The 18,149-nt window shown below is 42.3% G+C and overlaps 2 protein-coding genes across 6 annotated transcripts; both read right to left on the reverse strand.

Annotated features, from left to right (window-relative positions):
• LOC8070357 lies at positions 2,038 to 5,488 on the reverse strand. Its single transcript, XM_002442643.2, has 2 exons — positions 5,029 to 5,488; positions 2,038 to 3,300 (listed from the first exon to the last, which is right to left on the reverse strand). The coding sequence occupies exons 1-2, from the start codon at positions 5,117 to 5,119 to the stop codon at positions 2,444 to 2,446; spliced, it is 948 nt and encodes a 315-aa protein (XP_002442688.2). The 5' UTR covers positions 5,120 to 5,488; the 3' UTR covers positions 2,038 to 2,443.
• Positions 7,563 to 12,175, reverse strand: LOC8070358. 5 transcript variants are annotated; one of them, XM_021446539.1, is made up of 4 exons: positions 10,851 to 12,175; positions 9,351 to 9,488; positions 8,637 to 8,948; positions 7,580 to 7,902 (listed from the first exon to the last, which is right to left on the reverse strand). In XM_021446539.1, the coding sequence occupies exon 1, from the start codon at positions 11,992 to 11,994 to the stop codon at positions 11,464 to 11,466; it is 531 nt and encodes a 176-aa protein (XP_021302214.1). In that variant the 5' UTR covers positions 11,995 to 12,175; the 3' UTR covers positions 7,580 to 7,902; positions 8,637 to 8,948; positions 9,351 to 9,488; positions 10,851 to 11,463. The 5 variants fall into 5 exon arrangements, 4 of the variants coding, with proteins under 4 accessions (XP_021302214.1, XP_021302213.1, XP_021302212.1 ...); XM_021446538.1 differs by having other exon boundaries at positions 9,224 to 9,488; XR_002447040.1 differs by lacking the exon at positions 10,851 to 12,175 and adding an exon at positions 10,185 to 10,844 and having other exon boundaries at positions 7,563 to 7,902; positions 8,637 to 9,488.

Below are 18,149 nucleotides of genomic sequence, written 5' to 3' on the forward strand. Positions count from 1 at the left end.
AAATATAAATAAAAAATAATTAATTATATAGATTGCCTGTAATTTACAAGACAAAGCTTTTGAGCCTAGTTAGTTTATAGTTGGAAATTAACCAAAACATGATGGATATTGCGGAAAGTACCGTTGGCTGATTTATTATGAGAGAAAAACACTGCTGAATGGCTGGCAGATTCGGCTGATAAGTCCAAACGAACAAGACAATGGCTTTGTTTTCAATAAAGGCCCTTCAAGTTCGCATTATTTACACAAAAGTTATCACCACCCAAGCACCCACCATCGCTTTTTCTACTTGTTGTCATATGCAATCTTAATAGTCGGTCAATGTTTTCTTTTATCTTTATTTATTTAATTTTAATCATTGGCTAGTCTTCTTTTTTCATTATATCTATATCTAGATCCAGATCTATAACTATATTCTATATTTTTTAATATATATCTATATGTTTTTCTATATCTATATCTCTTATCTATATGTTTTTCTATATCTATATCTCTTATAAAAAGAGATATCACTATCTTTCAGTTTTCACATTCAAACTATCCAGATGTCATACTCCACTAAGTGCCATGTCATTACCTCTAATAAGTGCTATGACATCTTCGAGGCATCCACGTTATACTATTTGTTTGGTTGTCACATTCTTCTATAATTTGATTTAATATTTAAATGTTATATTTAATTTTTTCTATTAGCTTAACTAGTTTTGATGGTATATCTCATGCATATATATAATGATAATACAGCCATTTTATTTCTAAGAAAGTCTCGCAACAATGCATAGGTATTATCCTAGTATTTTATATTTTTAATCCCCACTAGTGTTCTTTTTCTTCATATAACTGTCCACATTAACATCTACTAGCACATGCAGTCATGTCTTTGTTAGAGCTATTCACATCACCAAACCACATCATTCTAACATATATTATTTGTCCACGTACAGTGCTAAATCATCCACTAATATGTATTTATGATATTTTTTATTTATATAAGTAGATATAAGAGCAACTCTAAGAGCTTGGCTAAAATTAGTAGCCAAATTCTATTGTTTAGTCATTTTATAAAGTAGAGAACTTCGAAAAAAGATCCACAAGAGCCTTGCTATTTTACAAAATTAGATAGTTAGTGTTAGTGCTTGGCTATATATAGCCAGCTAAAATCAAGGAATAACTAACTTTCTATTTTTAAAATAGCATCCACAACAAGAATAACCAAGTTATTGGAGTTGCTCTAAGTAGTATAGTTTCATCTGTTGTTTCTGGAGCTACACACAGAGTATTGTTCTAGTTTTGAACTAGAAAAAAACGTTAATTATGTATTAATTTTCATTTTTTATCTCGTAATAATCTTTGTACATTTCGAACAACCATAATTAACGTTTTTTTCTAGTTCAAAAAACCGTCCACGGAGGAGCAAAAGCCGTCCATGGTGCCAGGCTGGCACCATGGACGGCTTTTGCTCCTCCGTCGCACAAACCGTTCTGTTAGGTCTGGTTTGGTTTTTTTTACTAAATTTTAGCTAGTTAAAATTATTTTAGCTACTATTAGATTATTAGTATAATTAAACTATTTTAGCTCATTTTTAGTTAGTATGTTTAGAAGTTTAGTTATTAAAGTGACTAAAATTTAGCTAACTAAAATTTAGTAAGAGAAACCAAACACGTGCAACCACAAGCGCCGCCGTTAGAGCCAGCCATCAATGTTTTAGTGTTTTCGAGTTGGCAATTGGCATGCCTTGGTAGCTCGCCATGGCTGGCTCCTATTGTGTAACAAAACTCTAATCTCTCTTAATGAAGAAGAATGTGCAGCGCTCGCTTTCGAAAAGAAAAATAGAAGCAGTTTTGCCACTTCTTTCACCCATTCCAGAAAAGAAAATAGAAGAAGGCATTCCGCTAAATGCAGTACGCCGGCGCGTTCTACACTTACACTGAAAAGATGAACAGAGTTAGTAATGGACTATCCTTGCACCGAACTGTCATGCTCCCATCTTGATTAACATAAAAACATTACACCAGAAGTATACTAAGGCCGCAGCTGTTTTTTTTTTTTTTTTTGAGAATTCAGAGCTTCATTATATCATGGAAGAATTACAATCTCCGGCAGCTAAGTCGATTAGCCAGTCCGGTATCCAATCTAACCAAAATAAGCAACGTTCAGTGGCTGAGATCATATGGGCACAGATATGAGCCACTGAATTCGCTTCTCTACGAACCCACTCCACACAAAAATCACTAAAACTCTTCCCAAGCTCTGAAATATCGAAACACAACCCTCCAATGGAGGATCTCATCGCTGCAGCTGCGGAAGTTCAGCAGCTGCAGCATAAAACTCAAACAAACAAACATCTATTTACAAGCACCACTTTGCTAGCAGCAGCTCAACACTGACTGCACAAGAAAAGACACCTGCAATTCTCGCCATGGGATCAAGAGTCCGGACCATTTTAGGGAGCTCTGTTGTACACTGGACGCCACTGCCTGTTCCTTCCTCTTTGGTCCTGCTGCCAGCCGCCGGTCCTGTGCTGCTGGTGCTGCCCCTCGTCCTGGTAACTCTGTTTGTTGTTCCTCTGCTTGAAGTACCCACCGCCACTGCCGTTCCGTTTCCTTCCAGACCCAGAAGTGTAGCTCGGATCCTCCGGCTGCCGGTACCTGTCGTTGGATGGCCCGCTATGAAAGTTGTTCCAGTTGTTGGATGAGTAGTGGTTCTTGCTACAGTCACGCCAACTCGGTTTCTCCAAAGAAGCGCCCCAGCTGGTGTTGCTATTATTGCCCCATTTATTGGAAGATTGGCCTCCCCAAACTGCCTCAGGTGTTATTACCTTGGCCTGGCCTCCCCAAACCGTGTCGGGTGCGAGATTGACCTCAGACTTCCACTTATTGACTTCGGCCGGCTTTTCTATGAATACATCCCAGTTTCCAGATCCGTTCTGGGTGCACTTGTTGTCTGCCCCGGCGTTGGGCCATCCTGTGGCCGGGGCGGATTTATCATCCTCAAATGGTAGCCCTACACTATCCAGCTCAGCAACCAACTCTGGGTCGACTTTGCATTCGTAGTCGACCTTGTCGATGTACAAATCAGGATCATCCAGCAAAGGAGTGTCAGAAGGCTTGCCATGATAGTTCGCCCAGAACCTTGCCTTTGCATTCTGGAAACAATCAAATGCCTCGGAATCGTCCCAGGGCTCAAGTCTATCGAATGGTTCAACATATTGCTTGTTTTCACAGAAACTCTCCCAAGTAATGTTGCCAACATGGCGGCAGAATTCCCTTTCCCATAATGGGACTGGGTAGTGACTGTCCCCTGCATATATGAAAAATGAGTATAAGAATTAATGGTTGCAGCACGGTAACAAGGAAAGGCAAAAGATTCCCTAAATTATTGCATTCAAAATTCAGTAGAGTGGGAGAAAAAGAAAACATAAATAGAATTCTCTTATAGCTCCACTGCAGATTTGGAAGATATCAGACTGAAATTTTAGGATTAGTTCAAGTAACCTGGAAGAGAAAATGCCTTTGTTTACCAAAATTTTCAAATTAGCCCCGTAACCGTGTAGAAGCTGAATACCCCAGAGATAAAGCTTGTTACAATCCTCCATGTTTACGATTACAGAGGAGATCATCTGAATCCATCCAAAACAAAAGATAAATTTAGAAGCTATTGTGTGGTCATTCAAGATGCCTTCTAGGCAGATATGCCCTCCAGAGTAGCTCCTGTGTTTGTTACGTGGCAACATAATACTACGTTATTTGTGGTCAATCTTTTGTTTTACTCATATTTAATTTCAATCCAAAGTAGCTCCTATGAGTTCTGTGGTTATCGAGAATGATAAGGAAAACCCTAACCTTAAAACCAAAATCATATCCCTAAAGGCTATAACTTAGCTTATACATACAACCCAACATTCTAGGATTACTAGCTTCTGAGCCCATAGCTGTAAAGTGTTTATTTCATAAGCCAAGCTCACAATGGTATTCCCTCATACAACATTCAAGATAGGATATAAACCCATTAATTGTATGAATGGTCTTTCATTTCCTTTTCATTCATATGAATCAAAGGTGTGCAGGAAACAATAGACAATTACACTACACACATGGCATGCTAAATAAAGGGAGCGTTCATAATTCTTGCCAAAAGAGTTTGATCCGAAAATGACAGCATTGCTTCTAAAGGCAAGTCAATATCTCCTACACAACTGGACTCATCGTGTCATGTATTTAATAATATAATTAGTACGAAGAAAGTGAGCATTTGTCTTCCAGGAGATCACAAAACTTTGAGGTCAGATTGCTTGAGGAAAAAAAATACAGACACAATGAGGGGGATGAATAGTAGCAAATAATTCCATTGACAGGCACATCCAGTATTCCAGCAGACATCGTTTACTTAATCAGAAGAAGGCAATCGACTAGGCGTTACGACAAAGTGCACAAAATGACAAAGTGTACAAATCAAAGATGGCGGGAAAGGCGCGAAGTGAGGCATGGGCCCGGAAGAACCCAACCGCCGAATCCATGGCGCGCGACGGGCATTCAGTATTTTTGAAGTCGACGTGGTACATAACTGCAGATATAGCACTCCCACACATCTTCAAAATACTATATGCACTGTGCAGACTGGACTGCTGCTGGAACAGATGATCTGAATCCCCACCTGCACAACACTGCTATCTTGCAATTGCAGTGTCCTCCCAATCAATTCCTATTCCCCCCAAAAGGAATGCCTCTACCTCCAGCCCAACAGATGTGATAGTCACGCAAAGATAGCATTTTTTTTTCTGGACATTTCAATGCACAATGGAAAGAACAATCCGTACACATGAGAAAGCAAGCCTACAGTGACAAGCAATAACTATGATTCCGAGCTTTAATCAGTGTCCAAATCATCTGACCAACAAAGAATCGAGGACTAGATCTAGACACCGAACGAGTTCTCATCCGATCGTAGCCTACGAGACTACGGACGATACAACCCAAATCGAAACATCAGGTTCAGAGAGAGAGGGAGCAGGGAGGAATCCGTCCGTACCGTAATCAGGCGGAGGCAGAGGAGGACGAGAAGCGCCGGCGGAGCGGTCACGGTGGCCGGTCACATACCGCTTCCGGTTCCAGCCCCCCATCGTGACGGACGACGAGGAGCGCCCCGCCCGCAGCTCGCCGAACCGACGGACGACACCTGGCGGAGGCAAGCGGCAGCCCCCCAATGGCGAGCAGTCGGAATCTATCTACCTATCCCTGAAAAGAACGACAGTACCCTCGCGACGCGAGGCTACGAATCCATCGCGAGGCGAGATTGGGGACCTCCGGGGCTGCGTGCGGGAGCCGGGAGGGGGAGTATTATGGATGCCGCCGAGAGCAGAAAAGGCAGGCGCGGCGAGTGCGCGAGGCACGAGGAAGACGAGACGAGACACAACAGGCGAACGCGAGGCTGGGAGTGGAACTGAAACTGAAACGTGCGCCGCTTCAGGTGCACTCGTGGGCCGTCGTGTTTGGTTGGGCTTGGGCCTAGACGACATCCAAATCTATTAAAAGTAGAGATGAAAACGGTACGAATATTTTTCTGATCGTATTCGAGACCGAATTCATTTAGAGAGGTTCAGATCTGTCCGTATCCGAGTCTAAATGTTTAACATCCGATACCGTATCCGTATCTGAATACTTAAATCGTATATTTATGATGTCGACATCCAATCATATCTTATTCGACATGATTGACATTATCCGTATTTAAATCCGAATCCGACCAGAAATATGAAAACAAATATGATATCGGTGATATCCGTCCGTATTCGATCCGTTTTCATCCCTAATTAAAAGTATCTCCCTACCATGGTTTTGAGTGCTTTTGGAAGTCGTTCTATCCTTTTGTTAGTTAAAAAAATCTAGTAAATACATAATAAGACTTGTAAACCATATATAAAATGTATCTAAGCTTGTAAAAAGCTCAACAAAGTTCGCTACCATATCTCCTCCTCAAGCCATAACACTTCTACTAGACAACAATGTCTTCATGGATGTCGGACCCAATGGAAGTGCCAAAGTGGCATGAGTGTCCAAAGTGCCATTGTGGCTGGAGAACGATGTTGTGCGTTCGGATAGGTCAAGTGCCTCGAGCCAACTACGTCTACAGATTCTTCAAGTGTCCGGACCTGAATAATGACTTTATGATAACAGCGACAACTAAATCTTTTGTTTCTCATTATAATTTTTCTACATAATCCATGACATCTACCACTCTACACATAGCCTTGCAAGTTCATCGAATAGGTGGATTTGGTAGCGTCTACATGGCCACAACGATGGCCAAGCAACATGGAAGCCAAAGGTCCATACTTTTGTGAAGATGCATCAGGCTCGCCAAGTGAAATGACAAATGCGACTCGAGCAAGATCAACGCTTGAGGGTGGATCAAATTGTCTGAAAGGCAAGGAGGATGAGGTACAAACTACAAAGGAGGCAGGAGCAGTTAGTTTTGCATGAGGCAGCCATCAAGCATGATGAAGAGCTTCAAACTCGTGGACAGCCCTCAAGTCCAAAAGTGACAGGAAGAAAGATGCAGCAGAACCATATCTTCTGGGTTGTGAAAAATTAAAGGGGAAATAGCTGCACTACACCCAGTAGACGAATATAATATACCTAACAAGTTAAATTCTCTAAGGGATGTTAGGATTATTGGTGGAGTTCTGAACCTATTTAGTAGTATAGAGTTCCACATATGCCAATTACAGGTCATGCTTTAGTTAAATTCCCTAAGGCATGGTGGATTAGTTGTTGGCTATTGATGGGCCAGAGTTCCACACATCTCATCTATTGTTGCAGGTAATATTCACTACCTAGAGTTCCACACATCTCATCTATTGTTGCAGGTAATATTAATGTAGTGCTAGGTTAATAAGAACATGTTTGTTCCTTCAAAAGTTTCGGTAGAAAGAAGTCTACATAACAGCCAAGTTATAAAAACCGAATTTTCTATTCCTTGAACTTTCTAAAACCGGCTCAGTTAGTTTTGGACGGTGGTTTTTACTCTAGTGCACGTACGACCTGGTGAACCTTGGCTCGGGGAGGTTTTGCATTGCCAACAAGTTCATTCTTAACTTTGGTGAGGCAAGACGTCCCTGGATCCCGGTGACTGTCTTCACCGGCGTCGAGGTGCTGCCCGTGCCCGGTGAAGGGGGGATCCGCATGCTCAAGCACAAGCCCAAGAGTTTCAGAGCTGATCGAGCCCGTCGATTCTAATTTATCCATGCCTTTTCAGAAGTAGGTTAATTCAGAGGCGCTTAGGGGGTTAAATTGGACGACAAATGCTGCAGTGACTTTGCTTATTACCTACCTTGTTTTAACTGTTGTCGTCGGTTATCCAAATACTGTTATGGTTTTTGTCGTGATGACTACATGTCTTAAACTTAAAAGGCTAATGTAAGTGGAACGTGCAGACCTCTTCAAAGAAAGGAAAAAAAACATGTACAAGAAATTCATACCTTCGCTAATACTGTTTTTTTTTCAACAACTTAAGACCACATTGGTTTGTATGATAAACTGTAACTCCATCGCGAAAAAGCAACAGACATGAAGATGATAACTAGATAAGTGTGAGTGCTGAAACTGAATGGCCAAAACAACAAAAAAGCTACCAGAAACCAGAAGAGTTTTCGTGTTCTCTGAAACTATATGAACCAAGAAACCATGCCCTATTCACATGTCAGTGTGCCTGAGAGATATAGCTATTACTGAAGCATATAGCTAGTTAGCTACTAGCTTCCATTTTGTATAATTGATAAGTAAACAGATAGACCTTACAACCACGTAATTTGCTTGTATAGCCGATCTATTCTAGTATTAACCTTGCGGTTCTTCATCAGCATGCTTGTATCATCAGTTTCTTTGCTTCCAACTTGTTCAATGGCTGAAATACAAACAAGAGTTAGCAAAACATAAAGACATGACCAAATGTGGTTTTTCAAAACAGTACATTATTTAGTTTTCTCTGTGCATCTTATAACATATAGCAGCAACCCATTGGGACAAATTATATTTCAGTTCAGGAGCTAGTTGTATTTAAAACGGAGGCAACAAAAGCATGAGAAAAGTATTGATATTACAACAACCAAATAAATTTACATATTGCAACTTAAAAGGATATATTGACAGGTTTGATCATATTGCTTTTCACAGGGTATTTCAGAGGATACATAGTACAACTATGACTAGTGTAATCACTTGTTTACTAAAAATTAATTAATTAAAAATGATTACAGGAGACCATAAAAGCCATACATTGGCTAATCCACCCATTACTCTGCTCTCTCTTTCTCATCTTATATCACAACAAATGACTGAATACTAGTAAAACAAGTGCTGAATAGATAAAACATTCAGACGTCAACCTCTATGAGAAATGCTTTCACAGGATATTTCAGCATCCTTTTTCTCCCCACTAGATGCAGCATTTTTCGTACTGGGATGTTTTGAAAAATGCAATCCAATATGCATGGGCCGACCTTCTAAGACGTGACAAGTGTGACAACAACATTTCTCATGTAACTAAGACGTCAACCTCTATGAGAAAACACCAAAGAACCATTACGCATAAGACAATGAAAACATCCTCTCAATCTAAAAAATGTAAATATACTATACCTTATCTCGTGTTGTCAGCTCTGTTTTCAGGAGTTGAAATTTGGAGACTCAATTAAGGCTGAGAGTTCATCACCGAGACATAGGGTCTGCTCTGAATCTGGCATCAACTCACACTTTGGCTTGTGTCATATTGTTGAACAGATGAGCAATTCATTCCCAAAAAAGAATCTTTGACTAATGAAAATTGACAGGATGGGTACGTGAATATTGGCTGTGACTTGTGAAACCCTTGCCCCTTGGTCAGTCCCCACAATTCCATGGACTCCAGTGCAAACCTTCTAATCTGTGGTGAACCACTTTTTATGAATGATCCTGCAAATTCACAAAAATGCGAATAAGCATGGCAACTAGAATCTACTACAGATGACGCCATATCACTGAAGGGTTTTGCAATGTCTTCTGAAGCACCAGAAGCCAAGGACAAACTCTCTACCATCTTGGCAGTTCTCAGCATAGACCCCTGAACTAATAAGCTGCAAACTCTGGGAGTTTTTTGCACCTTGGGGATTACCAAGATGGTTGAAGTGACACAATGTAACCAAAGCAGATTCCACAAGGCTTAATGTTAACTAGTCTGTACTACTAACCACTAGCTTAAGCTTCTCCAAGGCATCTTTACTGAATCATTTATGCCATCTGCCATTTCTTCCACTAGTAAAACAGATGACTAAAAATACTTAAATATCAGAATTTCGGACAATGACAAAGCTGCACCATTAGAAAATCTGGCATTTCTGAAGAGAGCCAACACAGATCTTTCTGCATCACAGATCTCTCGCTCATCTGTTTAAATTCTTCCAGTTATGCTCGATGGGAAACAATCCAGTGCCACTTGCATCAAGTCCTCAATACCTGACAAAGTAATAGGTCATATTACATGACTGTGAAGCCATGTTTTCAGATCGGACGACTAATCGCGATTAATCGTGATTAGTCGTCCTTATCGTAATTGCGTGCTCGATAAGTTTCGTCGATTCGATCAGGTCGATCAGAAACCTTATTGTCCGATTAGATGCGATTAGTCGCGATTAGTCGTCCGATAAGTGTAGCAGGACGATAAGTTGGGCCAGTACAGGAATATTGTATTTAGGCCTGTAGGAAGAATTCGGCCCACCTTAAGCCGGCCAATTAGGGTAAGAAAAGAACAAGAGTGAGTGAGTGAGTGTCCAGGAGGCAGGAGTTCATGTTTGTGGCCAAATCAGGCATCAGCAAGCTGCAATTACATGTAAGTGGCCAAATCACCATGATAATGATTCATTATGCCATGAATTCATATATTTACATCATATATATATAGTATATACATGGTCGATCAGGTTATCTAGGCATAAGGACGACTAAATGTCCGATCAGCCCGATCAGACCGATCAGACCGACTAATCGACCCTGATCGACGACTAATCGCGATTAGTCGTCTGATCGGTGGTCAGACAACTAGATTCGATAATACGATCTGAAAACATGGCTGTGAAGGCATTTTTTTCTCAAACACATTGTAAAGGCAATATTATACAGGAGTTATCTACCTAGAATTACAATGAAGCCTACCTTGCACTAGTACTTTCCTCAGGCTGGAGGCTGGATGACGGACAAGAGATGGTTGCATCAAGCCAACTTAACATGCTTTTCCCCACCAAATCAGCATATGAAGAATCTTCATTCAATTTCTGTCTGGGGTTTTATGATGGTACTCATGACAAAGAGGGACTCACAAAAGTTTAAGAACAACCCTATATTTGTGCAACTTCATAGTAAAGTAGTAATGTTTATGTCATTCTATTGATTAGTCTTCAAATTTGTTACCATTGCCATTGTGTTGGCCCTTGCTAATTTTGTGTCCAAGCTAAATAAAGTAGTAATGGGCATGCATCATAACTGTACAGTGACTGACAACTCTAAGGGAACTGCCATTTCACAACTTGTGGAATCTGCTTTGGTTACATTGTGTCACTTCAACCATCTTGGTAATCCCCAAGGTGCAAAAAAATTTCATAACAGATTGCACAACCCGGATAGTTGATACAACAATACAAGTTAAATAACATATTTTGAGGATAAATACTGTGCATGGCAGATAAGCCACACATTTAGCTAAGAACTACAAAGAAATTTCATAAACTCATCATTTCAAAGAAAGTGCTAGTCGAATCAAATATTTGTCGTGCTCATTAATATCATGAAGTCTGTGAAAGAAAGGAAGAAAATAATACTTACAATCTCATCTGTAATAACCGGCTCCAACTGGACCTTCACAGATGCATGCCCATTTCGTCGAGACGGCTTCCACCAGAGAGGCCAATATTCTCCCTAAGAAAAGATCACATCATCTGAAAGAAAGCACTACTCCAATATCTGTTGTGCTAGCAATAACAGATGTAGTATGCTTTCTGCAAGGTTAGTTAGCCTTGAAATCAATTTTGTCATCCCAACAATCTTTTGAACATGGGCACATAGTTACAAGAACCAATCTCGGTATCTTGTACTGTGTATGACAATTTCATGGCCAAGAGCTAAAGACAAGCTACATTCATTACAGATGCCATCACTGTCCAATTTGTGGAGTAACTGAAACTGAAACAACTTGGTGTGATACTAATTTACACCTAGCAAGTAGTAAACAAATCAGCGCAGACCAAGAAGAGAGGCCGCCGGAAAACACCACACCGAGACGCTAGCCAGCCCGTCCCCAAATCATGTCACAATCTTGGCTTGCGCAGGCGGCTGCGGTCCCGACGGAGAAGGACAGGGCTGTCGGGTGGAGGTGGGGAAATCTCAAATCTATAGCTTGAGAAGAAGAAGAAGAAGAGGACAGCAACTACAGCTACAGCTACTGATTAGGAAGCGTCGTCGCCGACTCGTCCTCAACATCTCGGCGGCCGAGGAGTAGCGCGACGAAGCTGGCGGCAGCGCAGAGCGCGGCGACGGCGTTACCCTCACGCAGCAGGACGCGGAGCGCGAGCCCCGCGATGTCCCTGGTGGCGCGTCGGCCCTCGGCGACGAGCGACCGGGGCGGTCGTCCCGCGAAGGCGAGCAGCACGAGGACGGTGGTCCAGGTGACGAGCATGGCGGGCGCCGCCACGGCCAGCGCGGCACCCATGGAGAGCAGCCCGAACACCGCGCCGTACATGACGGAGGCGTACAGCGCCGCGGGCCACGCCGGGGCGGAGGAGGAGGTGGACGAGGCGGAGGAGTAGTACCAGGCGCGGACGGAGGCGAGGAGAGACCAGGAGGAGGAGAGCAGCGCCGCGTATACGGCTAGGAAGAGGACTACCCAGGTCCGGCGCCGGCTTAGTGCTCGTAGGAGGAGAGATGTCCATGGTGGCCATGCCGCTGCTGGTGGCTCGGCTGACGGATCCATGGACGGATGGGCGGGCGGCGGAATCGATCTGGGGGATGGGGCGGGGGAGGGGGATGCCTGGCTTGCTTCCGCCGGTGGCGATTCTTGACTGGGTGGGGTGGGGTGGGGTGGGGTGCTTTGCTTTTTCGGTTTGCTTGGTTGGGGATGCGAAGGCGAGAGGAGCAGAGCAGAGGTGAGCTGAGCAGGGAAAGCGAGAAGTGGAGAAGGGGAAGTGGAGATTCTCGTCGCCAAGCGTGATGTGGATTTTGTTGTCGGCTGTCACGTTGGCCATCGGACAGGAGGGTTCTTCTATTTCCTTCACTGTTGTTTAACCTCCTTTTTTTTAGTGAAGTTTTTAAACGAACCAAGCATGATGATAGCTCCAGATTAGGTTATATATATGTTGATGATAATGGAGTCGCACCTAACCTATCCCACAGAGATATTTGCAAAAAATCACATCTATCTACAAAGATCTTTTTTTTAAAAAAACACGAAGAGATTTGCAAAAAATCACATCTATCTACAAAGACCTAGGAAACCACTACTACTCACATCAACAAAAGTGAGAGCCACTCTCTCTCTCTCTCTCACACACACGAAGAGCAGCTAGGCAGCTATGCCCTTCTCTTATCCAAAGACTTTAGCAAATTGACTTAACATTTGTTGTTGTTTGCAAACTCTCATAACAAAATGTAAAGGATAAAAATAGGTCATCTCCAAGAGAATTGGCATTTGGACTTGGCAAAGGATAAAAATAGAAGGTCTTCAGGCGCACGCGCTTTCCTCGCGCGTGACTTTGCTCGCACGATCGGGTTTGCAAAGCCGTCCACAGCTTGGCATTTTTGCCAAGTTTGCTCCCTCATTTGCCAAGTTGCCCAAATTGCAAACTCCAAATGCAAAACTGTTGGATACCTCTTTTGGAGCTTTTTGATAAATTACTCAAATACAAACCTCAAATGCAAAACCCTTGGAGATGCTCTCTTAGCCAGGTTTTTTTACACAACACAACCTTAAATCAGGGTACTATTGATTCTTTACCTATTACATACTATGACACTTTTTTTATAAAAAAGAATATATTAATATCTCAACTTCTGTATCGACTAATGCATATAATTGTTCATTATTACAAACATCAATGCAAATGTCCATATAATCTCAAAAACGAAGTTATAAAGTGACACCTAACTCTAAGGAGCTACCACAATAGTATACAAAGGGAAATTGGCTTCTTTGAGATTAAGACTATTTTCTCTCTCTTTTTTTGACAACATGTCTTACTACAAGTTCTATGAGGAATGTATTGATATCCCATTTTAAACATTTTATAAACCGGTTTCTTAAGCCCTCTAAAGCAAGACCAGGGTCGTCGTGGACTCGTGGCAGCACTGGTGACTTCAGCGCTGGCGCTGCCGCGCTCCCATGGTGGTGACGTAGCCCGGTAGGCACTAGGCCCACCACTGGCGCCGGATTATCGTCAACCCACTAGTGACCAAAAAGTTCAGCTAGGCGCCATCTAGGGCATCGCGAAACACCCAAGAGTAACAAGAAATCTACAGCAAACTCAAAGATCAAGTGTCACTAGATACAACTCACTAAGCAATGCACTTGAATCTCATTTAATCTCACTAGGATTGACAATCAAGCAAGGAGATGAGTGGAGTGAGTGTTCCCTAGCTCAAAGTATGCCTCAAGTATTCCAAAGTGCAAGAGGGATACCCGCAAGGATGGTCAACAACTATTTATAAGTCCCCTCAACAAATAGAGCCATTAGCTCTTTCACTAGACAAAAGTCGAGGGCACCACACGCGCTGCCAGCAGGGATGAAAATGGTACGAATATTTTTCGATCATATTCGAGACCGAATTCGTTTAGAGAGGTTCAGATTTGTCCGTATGCGAGTCCGAATGTTTAACATCTGATACCATATCCGTATACAAATATTTAAATCGTATATTTATGATGTCGACATCCAATCATATCTTATCCGATATGACTGACATTATCCGTATTCGAATCCAAATCTGACCAGAAATATAAAAACAAATATGATATCGGTGATATCCGTCCGTATCCGATCCGTTTTCATCCCTAGTTGCCTGTGAACCACTGGACGCTGGAACCCTGCGTCCGGTGCTCAGATGGCAGCCACGTGTCAAACTTTTGAATCTCGCGCGTCGATTTCTAACAGTCACTTTCAAACCACCGGACACGGTGAAGTGGGCATCGAATGCGTCCGGTGCACACCGGACCCATACGCAGAGAGGATGTTTTTTGTGCGGGATCACCGGACGCGGGCCACCAGACGCTCTCATGCGTCCGACGCCGCGAGCGCTTCTGCAGTGAACCACTGGGTGCACAACACCGGACTCGCTCACGTCACTGTGCGTGGATCTGGTGTGTACACCCCAGTAAGCAAAGTTCAGCTAGGCGCTAGGCGGAATCTAGGCGCTGACCCATTGCCTAGCGCCTAGTCGGGAGTACACGGTCCTAGGCGCTCTTAATCGTTTTCCTAGGCGTTTTGGCAAATATATATATATATATATATATATATATATATATATATATGGAAATTCCTTTGTACACGTACGTGTAGTTACTCTCATTTTCAATAAACTACATTGTGTATGTATTCATACTTGTTTATCAGTTTGAGTATGTTTATATACTCATATTAAGATACTCTAGATCTTACCACGCGATATTATATATATATATATATATATATATATATATATATATATATATATATATATGGAAATTCCTTTGTACACGTACGTGTAGTTACTCTCATTTTCAATAAACTACATTGTGTATGTATTCATACTTGTTTATCAGTTTGAGTATGTTTATATACTCATATTAAGATACTCTAGATCTTACCACACGATATTATATATATATATATATATATATATATATATATATATATATATATATATATATATATATATATATATATATATATATATATATATATATGCATTTTCTGTACTCCCAAGAGTAATTACTCCCTCTTCTAATCGGGTTTCAATGTAGCCACTAGATCCATTAGCCACGTCGCACCTTTTCAGAATTGCATGCATGCACGAGAGCTAATCTCCTAGATCTCGGGTGATGGTTACATGCCATAAAAAAATGTTGTTTAATACGTATAAAAATGGTCTTGGTAAGTATATGTAGTATGTGTTCATACTTTGAAGATTAAAGTATGCCTATATACCCTAATACAAATATAGTATATGTGGATATATATATATGTTAGGGAGTATGCGTTCATACTTTTTAATATGAGTGCGTATATGACAATATCAGTTGGGAGTATCTCCATATACAATTGTTTGTTTATCTATCGGCATTTTTACAGGAGAAAAAAATGTTATGCTTGTGTACAACTTTTTGACAAGATTAATTAGTGCTTACACAGGTTAACATAAAGTACGTACATATTTGCGCGAATAAAATATAAGTGCATACTTTAATTAGAAAAATAAGTATATTAACATACTTTTGCACTTGGAGAGTATATATACATATACTTGTTTTGACAGAGTATTAGTGGAGGGAGCCTGCTGCCGCCACCATTGGAAGGGCAGGGGCGCGGTGGCGAGCATGGCCGGCGCTGACGTCGAAGATACTGTCGCTTGATGTGGAGGAAGTATACCCATATACAAAGGGGATTTTTTTTTATATATTCATACACTCATAAAATTATTTTGGTATATCTATATACTTAGGAGATTATTTTAGTATATCTATATATATATATATATATATATATATATATATATATATATATATATTTGGGAGTATATCCATATACACTGGTATTATTTTCGTGGACAAAAATTATTTAAGTATGTGTATATACCTGACTCATATATACCTATGGACTAATACTTCCAGTATAAGACTATGAACAAATACTTCATGCAAACATATGTAGAATTTGTACATACTACATATGTATGAATTGATACTATAATCTAAAAAAGTATCCAGTAATACAAGAGTATTGAAAGACGAAGTATCAGACAATTCATCTAAAAAAGATATCCAGCTTCACGGTGGTTTTCATGATGGCTTCCAAGTCTGGCGTGTATATACGCTAATAGGAGAATGGTGCAGATGTACAGTAAAAATATTACGGATCAGCAACAAATTTCACGGACTCAAAGCTACAGGAAGAAGATGTGCGATGTGAGATTGGTATATAAATGTGGAAAACTTTAAAAGCTAGCGGAACTATTTCGGGTGTAAGAGTGGGATCGGAGATTTTGTACCTAGGCCTTGTTTAGTTCCAAAATATTTTACAAAATGGACAATATAGCTCTTTCGTTTGTATTTGATAAATATTATCCAATCATGGACTAACTAGACTCAAAATATTTGTCTCGTCAATTCCGACCAAACTGTGCAATTAGTTTTTATTTTTGTCTATATTTAGTACTTCATGCATATGTCTAAAGATTCGATGTGACGGGGAATGTGAAAAATTTTGTAAAATTTTTTGGGAAGTAAACAAGGCCTTAGAATGTTGATGCCTATCGCAAGTGGATCAGAATCAGACTGCCACCAATCATGGGAGAGAGAGCACCGTGTCCTTCTTCCACAGAAAAGCCACCGCTGTGCCTGGAGCCATTCCGGGCGAGGGGCGCCGACACCATATGGGGATGAAAGATCGGAACCTGGTGGATGCCGCCACCGCGGGGAACCGGCCAGGGTCCGCCGTCGCATGGGCACTCACCGGGAAGCTCCGTCCCGCACCCGCATGCCTGCTGGGGAGATGGAGAACTCCGACTAGGGCCGCATCCTGTGGGATCCGAGGAGGCGAGAGAAGACCAGGAGAGCAACGGCTTAGAAGCTTCGGCCCACCGCCGGCTAGAGAACTCGGCACGAAGCCGCCGCCTGCGGAATCTTAGGACCGGGGAGAAGGCCGGGAGGATGAGAGCTCCACCTCGCTGCCGCGGTTGAGGATGACGCCGTCATGGTGGAGGTGCTGTTGTCGGTCGTGGGAAGCGCGTCCGCCCCGGTAGGGGGAGAGGGGCCGCCGCCGATCGCGGGGGAGCGAGACCGCATGAGGTTGCACCGAGGTGAGACGGAGAGCCGCTGCCGGTCGATCCAACAAATAAATGACGAGCCTGAGATCAAAAAACAACTCTGGATCTTTTTCTTATTAAATTAAATTATTGTGTATTCATTAAATTAGTTAATGGATCTGTTAGTTGAACCCGTTAACCAATATACCACCACGGCACTACATCGTGTGTGTGCGTGAAATGAACCATGGAAAGTGGGAGTAAAACTACTCTTAGAGAGTAGGAAAAATTTACCATATATATATATATAGCAATAATTCTTACAGGTTACTGTAAATATAAAAAGAGGTCCAGTAGACATACCTGATTCCTTGGTGGCTATTTCTTCCATGTTCTTAGCTCATACAACACATTCTGACAGCTGGTAAGTACTAATAAGTCAATAGACAACAAGTTGTTCATAAAAAAAATAGAAAACACTAAGTTGTCTTGTCACTTATCTGAATCATTGCAGCAACTTCCCATTCCTATCCATGAGCACACCATATCAGCAGCTAGTAAGTACAAACAAGCCAATCAATGTAGTTAACTCATTCAGATTTAATGCAGTGGAGAGGTTCAGAGAAGGGGAGAAGAACAGAGCAGGGGAGACGACCAGGGGGATAGGAGTAGGGAGGGAAGGGAAGTCACCTTGGGGACTTAGGGTGGCCGGCGGGGATGAGCAACTTCCAGGCGGTGGTGGTGAGTCGAGGACGAGTAGGACCGACAGCGGCGAGTCGACGCCAAGAAGGACCGACAGGAGCGAGTTGGGGACAAGCAGGGGAGAAGCAGGACCGGCGAGAGGAGCTCGTCCGGCAGCTGGACCTCGTTCAGCGGGAGGAGTAGGGGACGAGCACGGGAGGAGCAGGGGATAAGAATGGCATGCGCCCTCTGCCTTATCCTTTTGGCCTGGATTCCACGTCATGCGCGCGCCTAGCCACGCGAGCCATGCGGAAAAGCTTCGCGCCTCCGAGCCGCCGCGGCAAAATTTCACGGGCTTGCGCGCGCGCGTCCGGCTCACGCGCCTACGCGCCGCCTCCACGCCGCTTTGCGCGTCTCCTCGCTGCCTAGCATTGACTACCCCCTAGGCCAGGC

This window comes from Sorghum bicolor, chromosome 8 (assembly GCF_000003195.3).
Source record: "Sorghum bicolor cultivar BTx623 chromosome 8, Sorghum_bicolor_NCBIv3, whole genome shotgun sequence".
In the NCBI taxonomy this organism is placed as follows: Eukaryota; Viridiplantae; Streptophyta; class Magnoliopsida; order Poales; family Poaceae; genus Sorghum; species Sorghum bicolor.

Coding starts and splice junctions, on each gene's coding strand:
- LOC8070357 (XM_002442643.2), bottom strand. CDS start 5,119: ATGGGGGGCTGGAACCGGAAGCGGTATGTGACCGGCCACCGTGACCGC. Junction 3,301..5,028: donor TCTGCCTCCGCCTGATTACG/GTACGGACGGAT, acceptor TCATATATGCAG/GGGACAGTCACTACCCAGTC.
- LOC8070358 (XM_021446537.1), bottom strand. CDS start 11,994: ATGGATCCGTCAGCCGAGCCACCAGCAGCGGCATGGCCACCATGGACA.